Below are 13,080 nucleotides of genomic sequence, written 5' to 3'. Positions count from 1 at the left end.
ATTCAACTATAAAAATAAAAAAAACCATAATTCATTGGGGCATCACCTTCCAATAAATTATAAAGGAAAGTATTAGATAAAACTATCTATTTTTTTGGCACAAAGGGGTCACAACCACAAGTGGCCATTAGATGTAAAATCAAGTGGTTGAGAGTATATCATTTACCAATATTCAAAATCATTTACCAATATTCAAAATTTCTCGATCTCTATGACATACCCAAGCCGTCGGATTCAACCTCTGATGGATAATAATAATTGTGACCTTTTAGTATCATAGATAACTGGTCATATAATATACAATCCCTTATTGTAAAGGCCGCAATTAATACGAACACTTAACATGCAAAGTTGTCGCAATGTAGTCAAATATTGTGCAGCAAGGCTTGTCCAATTTTGGTATTCAATAAGTTTTGATTAGTGTATAGCTCTATTGACATCACAATTGTGAAGTCAAATCTATAAAATTGTAAAGTTAAAAGGAGATCATTAATAAGTTTTAAGTTACTAGTGCTTCAGTTATAAATGTTGCCCTTTTGGCTAGGTAGTCAGCAACCATATTTGTCTCTCTAAAAACATGAAATATTTGTTACGGGTGATAACAAAGGAGAAAAGCTTTGTTCTACAGTTGGACATGAGTATGGCAGTCCCATGGGGATGACCTATGGTTCGATAAGGAATCAACAAGCAGTTTGGAGCTGCTCTAAATGATTAGTGGCCGGTAATTTATTTTCTATGGTAGGGAGATGCTCCGATCCAAAGCATGAAACTTAACAGCATTATTCGAGGTGGTACTTAAAGGAACTGCAAAGGCGGTGATGGTATCATTTTATATGGTCTCCCACACTGCATATTGCCCGCGTTATGAAGGGAGTAACTGTTCCTGTTGACCTTGAAGTAACCATTGGGAGGGAGAGACCATGTGATCTGGACCAGGGTAGAAGGGGACTCTATATGCCACTTGGTTTGGCACTCAAATTGATGTTTTCTTCTTTTTCTTTTTTTGAAAAGAGTTTATATAAGGTTGACACCTTAAAATGTAGAATTAAGGTGCACTTTTAAAATCTTTTGAAAAATGCTGTTTTAATGTTCGAAAAATAACTAATTGATTATCTAGACATCGAGATATATAAATATATATATAAAAATAGAGATTTCAAGTTCTAAAAATAATACATCTTGCAACATATTATTTGGATTATCCGTTTTTAATATTTTCATGCTTTTAAAGATCTGCCTGATTAGAATATTTCTAGAGTTTAAAATTTATAAGTAGATATAAACTAAGATTATCGCACCATCCTAAAAATTTTCAACACCAAAATTACATCTTACGAGAGGGGGAAGATTCATGAAAATTATTGTTCTCTATAAAATTGGCATGCACAAATTTTTAGGAAGCATCTCCTAAATTTGAAACGCACAAAATTTAGGGGGCATCTTGTAGCACATAAGATTTGTAGTTATCTAGTAAATGATATATCCTACAATATTTATTCATTTGAAATAGATTACCATAAAGGAAGATGTCATCTTCATCTAAAATTTAAAAAAACTTACATATTTAGGCAAGATAAATATTCAACTATCTATCTCATTGATTTTTTGCTCATCTCATTCTCTCACGCACTCAGATAAATATTCAACTACCCATCTCATTGATCTGGAGGGACAAAAAATAATGTAGTATAGTATAAATATATAGATATGAAAAAAGAGATGGCTTAATGATGTAGTATAGTATACTGATATAGATATGAAAAAAGTTTATATAAAGTTACAATTTTAAAATGTAGAATTAAAGGTGCACCTCAAAAATCCATCATAAAAAGTTGTTTGGATGTTGGAATCTTGACATCGAGATGTATGATATGAAAATAAAAAAATTTCAAGTCTACGAAATAGTGTATCTTGCAACACATTATCACGACCATCAATTTCAAGATTTTCATGTATTTATTGATCTATTTGATTTGAACTATTTTTAAAGTTTAAAATTTTATAATTAGAGATGAGAATAGATTCTCAAACCATCCTAAACATTTTTTATATTGGATTATTTAAAATTAAAACCTTATGCAAACCACTTATATAAATGCGATAAGTGCCATTAAATCACTTGTGGAATAAGAGTCTTTCGCGATGCCTTCCAAAACATCACGATGCATTGGCATTCTACGGAAGAAACGGGCTCTTATTGTCAATAAATCAGAGACGTTCATATTGGACACGTGTCTTGCAGCAGACCGCCTTATATGCCCGATGTAAAATACTAGAAAGTTCCAAGGAGGGGAAGTAATTACACGCTGTATAATTATGGAAAAGTTTGTTTTTGAAGAAACTGACTCACTCTATTTTTGTGCGGTCTCTCTATAAATATATATCAAAGATATATTTTCGACCCAAAATTTTAGGGTTGGATAATAATCTAAATTGGACAAAAATTTAAAAAATATAAATATTAGTTTTTGAAATTTCTTTTGCCTCGTCTATTTTGTGTTTGGAAAAAGTTTATATAGAGCCGAGGCTCTAATTAATAAAATTAGAGCTGACCTCAAAAATTTTACTAGAAAGGTTGTTTTGATGCTCAAATGTCTTCAAATTAATCATCTCGACATCAAGATGCATGAACATAATAAAAAATGGATTTCAAGTTTTGGAATAGTCTATCTTGTAACATATTTTTTGACCGTCAATTTTCAAGATTTTTAAGCTTTTATAAATATACTCGATCTACACTATTTTTGAAGCTTTAAATTTTATAATTAAAAATAAAATTATATTTTAAAATTAGTACAAAGATTTTCAGCATTGACACATTATTTCTATAATTAGATATAAAATAAATTTTCAGATAATTCTAAAAAAATTTTAAACCAAATTTACGAAGTTATAATAAAATTTGGGGGTACGCCTAAATTAGATTGTTTAAAGCTGCAACCTTATAGAAACCACACCCGTAAAGAAATGGAAAACCATACGTAACGGAGCGTCGGTGAAAGCAGTTAGGAGGGAAGGAAGGGGGTTTTGATTTTTAAAATATTTTAATCTTTTTTCAAAAAATAAAATAAAAAAATAGAAATATAAATTTAATTCCCAACGCACAAATAAGAAAGCATATAGTTGTTACTACGCCAGATTCCATTCTTCTTCTTCTTTGTGCGCCTTTTTACTGGGTTTCCAGAAACGGCCCTTTCGCCTCCCTTTCTTTTCTCTTTCTTACCCTTCGCCTTCTCATTCTCCCCTTTAAGGTATGTTCTGTATTTTCTTTTCTTGTTGTTTTTTGATTGGTTTATGAGGAATGTAATTGAAATTTTGTTAAGGAATATGGATTTTTTTGAAGGAAAATGGAGTTTACTTTTTTTGTTTTTGTTTTTGTTTTCTGGTTTGGAGTTTGTGCATAGGGTTTAGCTACAGGGCGTGTAATTAATATGAGGTTGTGTTCAATTACATGCATTTTTTAATTTGTTTATGGGTTGGAAGGAATTCAGTTCGAGAAGTTTATCGATTTTTGTTCTATGTAGTGTGCTTAAGATGATTCTTTTTTTGTAATTTTTGTTGTGAAAATTGGCTGGAGTTATTGGTTGTTCTTCTTCCTCCTCTTTTTACTTTCTTTCTTTCAATTATCATCTTGTGGCACATGATATGGGTTTGCGTGAGATGAATAAATTGTTGGAGATTCTGTTGTTTGAACTAAGTATAATTCTCATCCATGGACATTCTTGTGTTCTTCTTTGGTTTGTGGAAAAGGGATATGAATTGGTTCGAGAGTTAGTTGTCGAACTGGATCATGAATTAACCTTTCGCTTTTTTTTTTTATGTGGCTTTCGCTTTTTTCTACTTTCTTAGGTGTTTGTTAGTGAATTTAGGACTGCTTGCTTTCTTTGCTTGTTGATTTTCAAACAGAGAGAGAGAGAGAGAGAGAGAGAGAGAGAGAGAGAGAGAGAGAGAGAGAGAGAGAGAGAGAGAGAGAGAGAGAGAGAGAGAGAGACAATGGAGCTACATTGTTTAGAGTAACTTTTTGGTGGAAAAGTTTTGGCTGTTATATCTGATCCCATGAACTCTATTAGGCCCTGTTTAGTGGGTTCCATGTGGATCAAATTAAAGGTTTTATGTATTTCTTAATTTTACTAATAAATTCTTAAATGGTTTGATCCTATACTCAATATTGGATTCCATTAGTTTCACATGTTGATAGATTTATCTGTGGAAAAGTAAAAATGTGAAGTTCGCATTTTTGTCCATTCAAAGAGTGGATCCCTGCTGACCCCAAATAACTAGGATAAGGCTTGGATGATGATGAAAGAGTGGATCCCTCTAGATTTCAAACATATGTCCTAGGATATAGAAATTATATAGAGAGTTGCATTGTAAAAGATATTTAAACATGTATTGCTTGACCATTATTCCCTAGTCCATGTGGGTGTGCTTCGACATTTTTTTCTGATAGTTTCATTGCTAGATTTAGAAGGATCCTATGGACATGTTTGAGTTATATAGTCAAAGTGGCGTGATTTTTGAAGTGATTGCTAGTTTGTAATTGTAACCCTTATTCCTAAAAGAAAAGATGTGGATATTAAATGGATTCGTGTATACTGGCTTGGTTGGAATTTTTATAAAACTATATTAATGGTCTCATCAAAGATGTTGTGAACCATCTAATAAGGTTGTTTTCAATGGTAGGCAGGTCTTGGGTGGGGTTCTTGAGCCAATTGATGCTAGTTATGGGGTTAAGAACAATATCTAAAAACATGGAACTGGCCATGGAACTGGATAGGGAGCGCATCCCCATTTGCCAAGTCCCAAGTCTGAAGGGTCAAGACTGACAAAAATAACTGTTCGTTTTTTTTAAAGACTCTTACAGTTCACAGATAAGAGTCTGTTTACCCAAGTCCTGGTCACTGAAACTGGAGGGGCTCTGGTTTCTACTGACTTGGGCAAGTCTGACTGTCCGAGTAGGACTTGTGAAGTTTCTACCCACTGCTTAAGAATGCTTGACTCAAATGTAAGTTGACGTTGAGAAGCTCCTGATCATGTGGGTGGGTTGGAACTTATTGGACTATTTGATTAAGTATGGGAGTTTTGGTGAGAAATGGATAACGGATTAAGGATGTGTAGTGACAACCTCATTGTCTGTCACATTAAAGTGGATCTAAAAGGTTATTTTAAATCTTAGGGGATTGAGGCATATTTTTGTTGAATTCACCTACATTTCCATCCAACTTATTAGCTTATCTGCTGCCTTACCACCTTTGCTATGGAATCTTCGAACTGCGGAAGGCGACTATGCACTTGCTGTTTGCAAGGGTTGATGGGAGAATAGCAGGGTTAATAACGATGTTACTTCTTTTATGCATATTACCCTCCTTGAAACAACACTTGTTTTTCTATTAGGGAAATGCTCGGGTAAGGGTGCAGCCTTACCCCAACAACTAATGCTTCAGCCTTTTACACTGTCCAAAAAAGTGGACATTGCAGATTTAGCATTTTTTTTACTAAAAGAGAGAAACCTCTGCTACCTCTGTTTGTTTTCCTCCAATTCTCTCTCTCTTTGTTCTCTTTCTTTCTCTAACCTCCCCCTCTTCTCGTGGGTGAAATGTCCTGCGACCTCTCCTTTCACTCCTTTCTCACTGACCTTCCCTTCTCTCCCCCGCTCTCTCACTATTGGTCTACATGCCCACTTGATAGAAAGAGCATTCCCTCTTATTCCCATGGATTTTTTATGCCTCCTTTGGGGGAGATTTTTTAGGCCTTCTTTGGGGGAGGAAATTTAAGTTTCAAGATAGAGAAAGAAGGGGTCAGAGGAAGCAGTTGTAGGTGGTGAGAGGGTGAGAGAGATCAGCCACCATTGCTTGTTTTTCTTAGGATGAGGGATAAGTACCATATATTTGCAGAGAAGTTTCCATTTTGTGATATGGGTTTGCTCAATCAAGATTCTTGATATCAGGTCCTTGGGTTATGGTGCTCAATCAAGATTCTTGATATCAGGTCCTTATCTCTTGGGTCTTCAAATATTACAGGTGATATTTTCTTGCTCATCTGTCTATATATATATATATATATATAGAGAGAGAGAGAGAGAGAGAGAGAGAGAGAGAGAGAGAGAGAGAGAGAGAGAGAGAGAGAGAGGGATTCAACAATGCCCTTTAAGGACTCTTTGGAATGGAGAATCCAGCAGTGTCTATACCATAGTCCAGCTGTGTTGGCACACTACTAATGGAAATTAGATGAAAATGGACAATTTGTGTTGTAAGTTGCAGGGTCTTGAGTATAAAAGGATTGATGGATAGAAGTGTAGAACCATAGGTACCGGGATCTCTCAACCAAGGGGTTCATCCCGGTCCATAAGCTCTTTACAGTGCTCTGAGACACGGGTTCCAAGCGTTTATTTGATTTAGGGATCTAGATCTGTTAAATTGAGGATCTAGATCTGCAAATTAAGGATCGAGATTCCAAGTTAATGGGCTCCAGATCTCGATTTTCAAAATCAGTTCCATGAGTAATGGGAATCGAGATTCCAAATAGTGTGGGCGAATGATGAAATTAAAAACATCGATAAGAGGGGATATCTCATATATAGTATTGTATACAATCTGCATCTGGTGTGTGCATGTGTATATCACTAACCCATCTTTGACCGCCCATCCTCAACGACGATCAAATTGTAGCCGAGCCCCAAGGATCTTCATTCACTCAAGAACATGGTTTGTCTACTATGTCGGACTTTATAACATACAATTGATTACTAAAGGTGTGTATTACATCATGTACATGAAGTTTATTGTATGAAGTCGATAGCTGAAAAAGGTTTCTTCACTGTATTGAAAGGGCATGACGGTCTCTTTGAAATGCTTCCCTCTTGGTTCCCACTTTTTGTCATTGATTGGGTTCAGTTCACCTCTAGCAAGGGATATAAGATAGTTTATTGTTGTCTCACACACACACACGCACACAAATCACAATGTTCCCTATTGAGGAATTTGAAGTACATTATGCTCCTTTCACACCGAGGACTTAAGATATGTATCCTCATAATGGATTTTCAGTTTCAGTTCTCATGTATGAAACACACTCCAATAGTAGCAAAAAGTCAAAGAGAATTTAGAGAAGTTTTTTTAATTCAGAAAAAAATAATGATAGTGATCAATGAAATTCTTTCCTAAAGTAGAGTCTGTAGTTATGTGAACTCTGGGATTCTTGACCCTAAGCTTGATAGGAGCCTCGATCCTAAGCTTGACGAATCGTGTTCCTATAGTATTTCACGTTTTTGGGCCAAGTTAGATCATGCTCCCTTAATGTTGGGAGCTTGATCCCTTTACGTCATGCGGTAAGGATCTTGATCACTCATCTACGGATCTTCAAGCCTCCCTTGATCCTACAGTCCGCTTCCAGTACAGGAACCACCCTCACACCCGGTCCTAGGAACTATGTGTAGAATCCCAAGAACAATTGTTGTATTTTATTTGTTTATTTGTTTATTTTTTTGGGTGGGGGGGGGGGGTCGGAGTTGGGAGGAATTTCTAGAGAGTGTGCTTTTGGAAAAGAAAGTGTGCTTTTGGAAAGGAAGTGTGAGAGAGAAACAAAATTCATAGCCGGTATTTCTAGTGAGAAAATGGGAGTATGGAAGACAAAAGGCTGAGAAATTTTGGAGAGTAGGGAGGACCTTGACTACCTAGAAAGTTTGGTACACTTTAAGGTGAAATTTCTAGAGAAAGGGAGGAAGGATGAGAGAGTAAGGTAACTGGCCTTTGACGTTTGATGAGTGAGAATTTATCGGAGAACCCACATCGTGAGGATATGTGAAAGGCCATGGAAGCATTAGAGACACTGCAAAGGAAGAAGAAAATGCCATGGCTGAGTGTTGTTGAGAGAGCTTTTTGGCAGATACTCTATCAGGAGCAGATTTGCAGGTTTTCTGGCACTAAGGAGAAATGGTTGATTTGTAGAAGGAGGTTAGAGAGAGGGAGAGAGAGAGAAGGGGGGGGGGGGGGGGATTGGGAGGGAAGTGGACGTTGGTAAGCCTAGATTTCCCTGTAGAAATATGTGTCAAATCTGCTCCATCCAAATAATAAATGGGTGGCGCAGATGGCTGCATACTTAATAGATAAGGCAGCCTTTACCAAAATTGGAACCTTTCTATTTTATGTTGATTTTAAATAGTTCTTCATAAGCTGTGTATAGTTTCTTTAAGAAGGGAGGATCTTAAAGAAATAGGTTCTTAAAGAAACGGGTTCTATGTTGTTCAGCAAAGGAAGCTATTCCTGCGTTAGTGGGTTAAGAAGAGAGGCAAGGCAAATTATTGTGGTGGTCCTCCTATGAAAAAAAAAAATATGGTGTTTATGAATATGAGGAACATCTGAGTTTACAAGGAAAGTCATCAAAGCATGAGGTGTTTGTCAATTTTTACTGAAGGGACCTTATTTCTTAGATTTAGCTCAAACAATAAATCATTGCCATTGGAACAATAGATTTCTCATATATCTTTCTAACTATTCACGCTCAAAGAGGATTCTATATATTAATCACGTAGGCATTTGAAGGAGGTTTTTCTTGCATGGGAGTTCTTGATGGATTTTGTATTTTGGATTTTACTGAGGGAGGCAAAGCCATAGTGTTAACGAATTTGGTGTGACTATGGATAACATGAGGTTTTTTAGATGATATGCCAACATAGAATTGTATTGATAATTACCCCTTAACCAGTTTTTCCATTCGTTCACTCCAAAATTCTCCGTTTCTTATGTTTTGATTGGGAATGAAATATTCTTTCTATTTCCAAATAGTCTTTTATTCTATCTTTAATCGAATACGCTCTGCGGTATTGAAATAAAGATCCCAAGCTATACTTCTTAATAACTGGGTCTTGTTATTGCTTTGACTCATATTCCTCAAAAAGTGGGTCACGCTCTCATGCATTAAGATACTAAGGCTTCTTATTTCACAACAACAAAAGCCCTTTTTCATTCTTTCATTTACTAGGGGATTCCACTTGGAAAAGAGATCTTTGAGAGTTGTTTCATGGATTTGAAAGAGAGTACTTGGCTTCTCCCAGTAACTAAAAAGTGTATCATGCCTGAATCTAACTGGGGTTTGTTGTGGTGGAGGAACCGGATCAGAAAGAAGAGGGATTTTAGTTGTAAGATATCTAATGAAATAGTAGCTGGAATTGAGATCTCATTCAAAGAGAAAGATATCAAATATCTGGAGTTTCATTTTGTATCCTATACGGATACGGATCCGCAATGACCATGGTTTGGAATTGTTTGATAGTTTCTGTTTCCTTTATTTTCCATGTCTCATCTTGTAATATTTGTCTATCATATGTATAACTATCCATTAACAGAAAAAAAGAAAAAGAAAGGGACCATGAAAAGCAAAATTACAATGTCATTTACGATGTTGCTTAAGGTTTTCATATTTTTATGTAGAAGTAACTTTATAAACTCTAGTAAATAGTTGAACATTTTGCGGAGATATCGTGAAATGAGAACTCCGCAAGTAAAACAAATATCATGATCCTCTGTGATGAGGATAAGAGTTGTGCCTTACCAATCATATCTTTGATAGAATCTATTTTGATCTCCAATTTGACAGGAGAAAATGGGAGAGTAGATTGAAAATTGAGCGAAGAAAGGAGCTTGAAATATGTTGCGGAGGTAAACAAATTAACCTTAAAAAACATAAACAATTTGAGCAATCCCTTGAGAACTAGTGGCTTCATTCAATGTTAGTTCTATAGTACTTTACTTGGAAAGGTTGCTGACTTGTCGATGAAATCAAATGATTCTTCCCATGGAGACAACATCTTGAATCATTCAAGTTATTGCAATTATTGCAATTATGCTTAAAAACAGGATCATGTGATGGATCTTTTGTCCTGAAAATTTATTGTGTTCATGAAAATACTGGTTGAGGAAGCTCTAATATGTCAGGCCTATATAGATACATATATATGTATCTACGTATGTATGTATGTATGTATGTATGTATGTGTGTAATGTAAGTAATGTATGTATATATGTATGTGTATAGGGTTATTCTAGAATTCACCATCCTAACGGTGATTGTAGAGAACTCTACTCTCAAATTTTGAATAGTAAGTTGTCCTTAAAATAATTAAAGTTATATAAATGTATACCTTTTTGTCAACTTGGAAAAGGGCATTGGATGTAATTGTTAACACCGCCCGATTTTGACAAATTTATAACACCCTCTTCATCTCTTGCCTTCCTCCTCTCTCCATCTTCCGGTGAGAGCACCTGCCTTCCACCTTTCACCTTCCTCACCATCTTCCTTTGGGCAGATCTCTCTGTCTCTCTCTGAAATTGAATTCAAATAAAAATTGACCAAAATATTCTTGAAAGTTTCAGGTGTATTTTCTGGAGTATTCTGCTTGATTTTTTAGTTGAATTATTTTATTTTATTTTTTATTGGTGTGCCCTCATGTTAATTGTACTTCAAAAAATAAAAATAGAAAATGAAAATGCATCATTCCAATTGTCCATCCTAAAGAGATCAGAGAAGACTACTTATCTTCTAATGGAGAGAGAGAGCGAGAGAGATTTTTCCCTAATGGAGAAAAGTAGCACTCGTGTTCCAAGGAGAAGAGAGAGGAGAGCTTCCCTTTCGGTTGGTGGCTTGTATCATATCTGGGAAAAATCATGACCAATAGAGAGGTAGATAGAGATAATGCATTGTGATTGAGAAACAGTCAATCCAAACCTTTGCATCTTATAAGCAGTCGCATATTTATACTAAAAATCTCAAATACCATGAGATTTAAATAAACACACGAGAGAGAAGAAAAAAAGAGAAGAGGAAGAAACCCATAAATACATCTCTACCGATCCCATAAATCACTACATGGTAGCTGAAGCCGACCGCAGTGCCCCACCAATACCATTGCTGCTCGCAGAATTAGGTTCTGCCTCGCCCTGGTCTGCAGGTGTCGGATGCCATTTTCACTTCTTCTTGTCGTGAGGAATGTCCCTCATGGAAGATGCCATTTTCCCTCCCACACCTCTGCCCATGAAATCCTTACCACCCGCTTCAATGCTGCAGAGTCACCTCACAAGATGGTCCTTTGTGTTCCCTAACTGGTAGAGGTATTTGAGTAAATCTATCAAATGGGCACTGCATCTAGAGAGAGAAAGTGGGCCTCGTGGTTCTTATGGCAGAAGGTGTGCCAGTCCCTATGCTTTCGAAACTTGTATAGGCTTTTTGGTCTCCACTTTACTGTTGCCCTGATTTTCAAGAGAGAGAGAAAGAGAGAGAGGAAGGACTTTATGTTAAAATTATTATCTCTTTAGAGTGAGAGCGAGAGGGGGGGGGGGGGGGGGGGTATGTGTGATCTGATCTTGAGATCGAGTTGGGATTTAACGGTCATGATTTGGTGTCACTCTCAGTGACACAGATGATCATTATTAATGTGTATGCGAGCGTGTGTAATTTTTTAAGAACTTATTTACACATTGCTTTTTTGTTCTCTTGGGTGAGTAAACATTTCACTCATAGTTGTTTTGCCATAAACTTGTACGGTTTATGCTTTGGCTTGACACATGGATGTATTTTGTTCTAGCATGTGAATCCATTACTGATTACAATTTCAATGTTGTCTTAGAGGACTCTTAAGGCTTTTTAGAGTTGCACTGCAATATGGGGAACGAAGAGATGGACGCACCAGCTAAGACTTCAAAGGCCTCGTCATTACAGGTTAAGCTCTAACCCAAACATGATGCAGTACACCGTATGAGTTGTCCTTTAAGATGTGTTTTTTATTTCTGCAGGAGCAGCTTCCTACTAGCGTCCCTGCCATGGTTTACTCTGATTGGCATCAGGTACCCCATGTTATGTATTTATCTGGGAAATGGGGAAGTGTAATATAATCCAATAATCCAATAGACTGCAGAACAGTTTAGTCCATCCGGTCATTATCATTGAATGAGATATGAACTGTGATGGATAGCTGGTGTGGACCCATGTTTTGGTGGGTCCCATTTCTCTCTGTTACTGTCCATTATACCGGATATAATGGCCCCAATGTGAGAACCAGGGGAAATTGTATTTGTCAAAGTAATATTACTTAGCATCATTAAAGAAAAGATGTTGTCATTCTCCATGAAACTTCACTGATAAATATACTTACTAGCAGGCATTTTATAACTCGGCTGGGACCACTCCCATTCCTTCACCCTTCTTTCATTCTCCCGTGCCATCCGGGCCTCAAGCACATCCATTCATGTGGGGTTCTCAGGTATTCAATTCTGTTAAGGGATGTATTAATGTGTAATGAAGCGAATATTGATGTCTGGGTTTTTGTGCTGTTGTCATTACTCAAACATAAGACTAGGTGAAACTGAAGTTATGGTGACTGGCCAATTTTGAACAAGAAATTTAAGGCCAAATTGTCAATCTTCAATGTACAAAAATTTGGCTGCCCGACCATTTAGGCAACCATGTTTAAAATGAGCTCATGAGGGGGTATTTATAGGCATTTTAAGACACATGGGATGATATGCTTGGAGGTGATTAATCTAGGCCCTCCATATCTTCAACCAAGGCTACAAAGAGAGGCATGATCCTAGCCCACCATCTACCATCAGCCATCTTGATGGGTAGCATGGATTTAACACCCTTATCTTCTTTTCTCAAAAAAAAAAATAAAATAAAAAAAACACCCTTATCCAAACTCCAATTTCCCTTGTGATGATGCTCTTTAATTAATTAAAACCATATGACCATGATGAGGGTATGCCCTTATGGTGTGGTTTCTCAAACTACCTAGGCGTGTCCTAGGCCCAATGGGAGGGGGGGCAGTCGGACTTGTTTAAGGCACCCGTTAGATGCTCAAGGTGGGTGCCTAGACGGGTCTCGGCGACCGCCTAGTGTCACCTCCTTGATTTTTATTTATTTTTATTTAGTGAGAGAATTAGGTCTATGGAGAGATTTTTTAATTGTTTGTACTTCTTTTAATTTATTTTAGAGAAAAAAGTATTTTTTTAATAGAAGTATCTTTAATTTTTGTATATTAAAAAAGTAAAGTGCCGGGCATAGTTCTTATAAAAGTAAAGTATCTTCTTT

General features: G+C 36.4%; 1 protein-coding gene across 11 annotated transcripts in view; it reads left to right on the top strand.

The window, feature by feature from the left end:
- Positions 1-2,953: 2,953 nt before the first annotated feature.
- LOC18421731 (bZIP transcription factor 1-A) overlaps positions 2,954-13,080 on the top strand; it is a 31,488-nt gene continuing 21,361 nt past the window's right edge. For 9 of the 11 annotated variants that reach the window (XR_016053963.1, XR_016053962.1, XM_088864587.1 and 6 more), the window contains exons 1-4: positions 2,954-3,251; positions 11,621-11,712; positions 11,787-11,837; positions 12,152-12,253. Coding sequence is in view for 9 of the 11 variants with exons in the window: in XM_088864587.1 (XP_088720713.1) it covers positions 11,656-11,712; positions 11,787-11,837; positions 12,152-12,253 (210 nt within the window). In the remaining 2 variants the exon portion in view is untranslated. Of the gene's footprint in view, positions 3,252-9,594; positions 9,657-11,620; positions 11,713-11,786; positions 11,838-12,151; positions 12,254-13,080 lie in introns of all 11 variants that reach the window. The other 2 variants (XM_088864584.1, XM_088864583.1) reach the window with 2 other exon arrangements.

This window comes from Amborella trichopoda, chromosome 4, assembly GCF_054954075.1.
Source record: "Amborella trichopoda isolate Santa Cruz 75 chromosome 4, AtrichopodaSantaCruz75HAP2 v2.0, whole genome shotgun sequence".
Lineage (NCBI taxonomy): Eukaryota > Viridiplantae > Streptophyta > Magnoliopsida > Amborellales > Amborellaceae > Amborella > Amborella trichopoda.
This window is presented reverse-complemented; position numbering and strand designations above follow the sequence as displayed.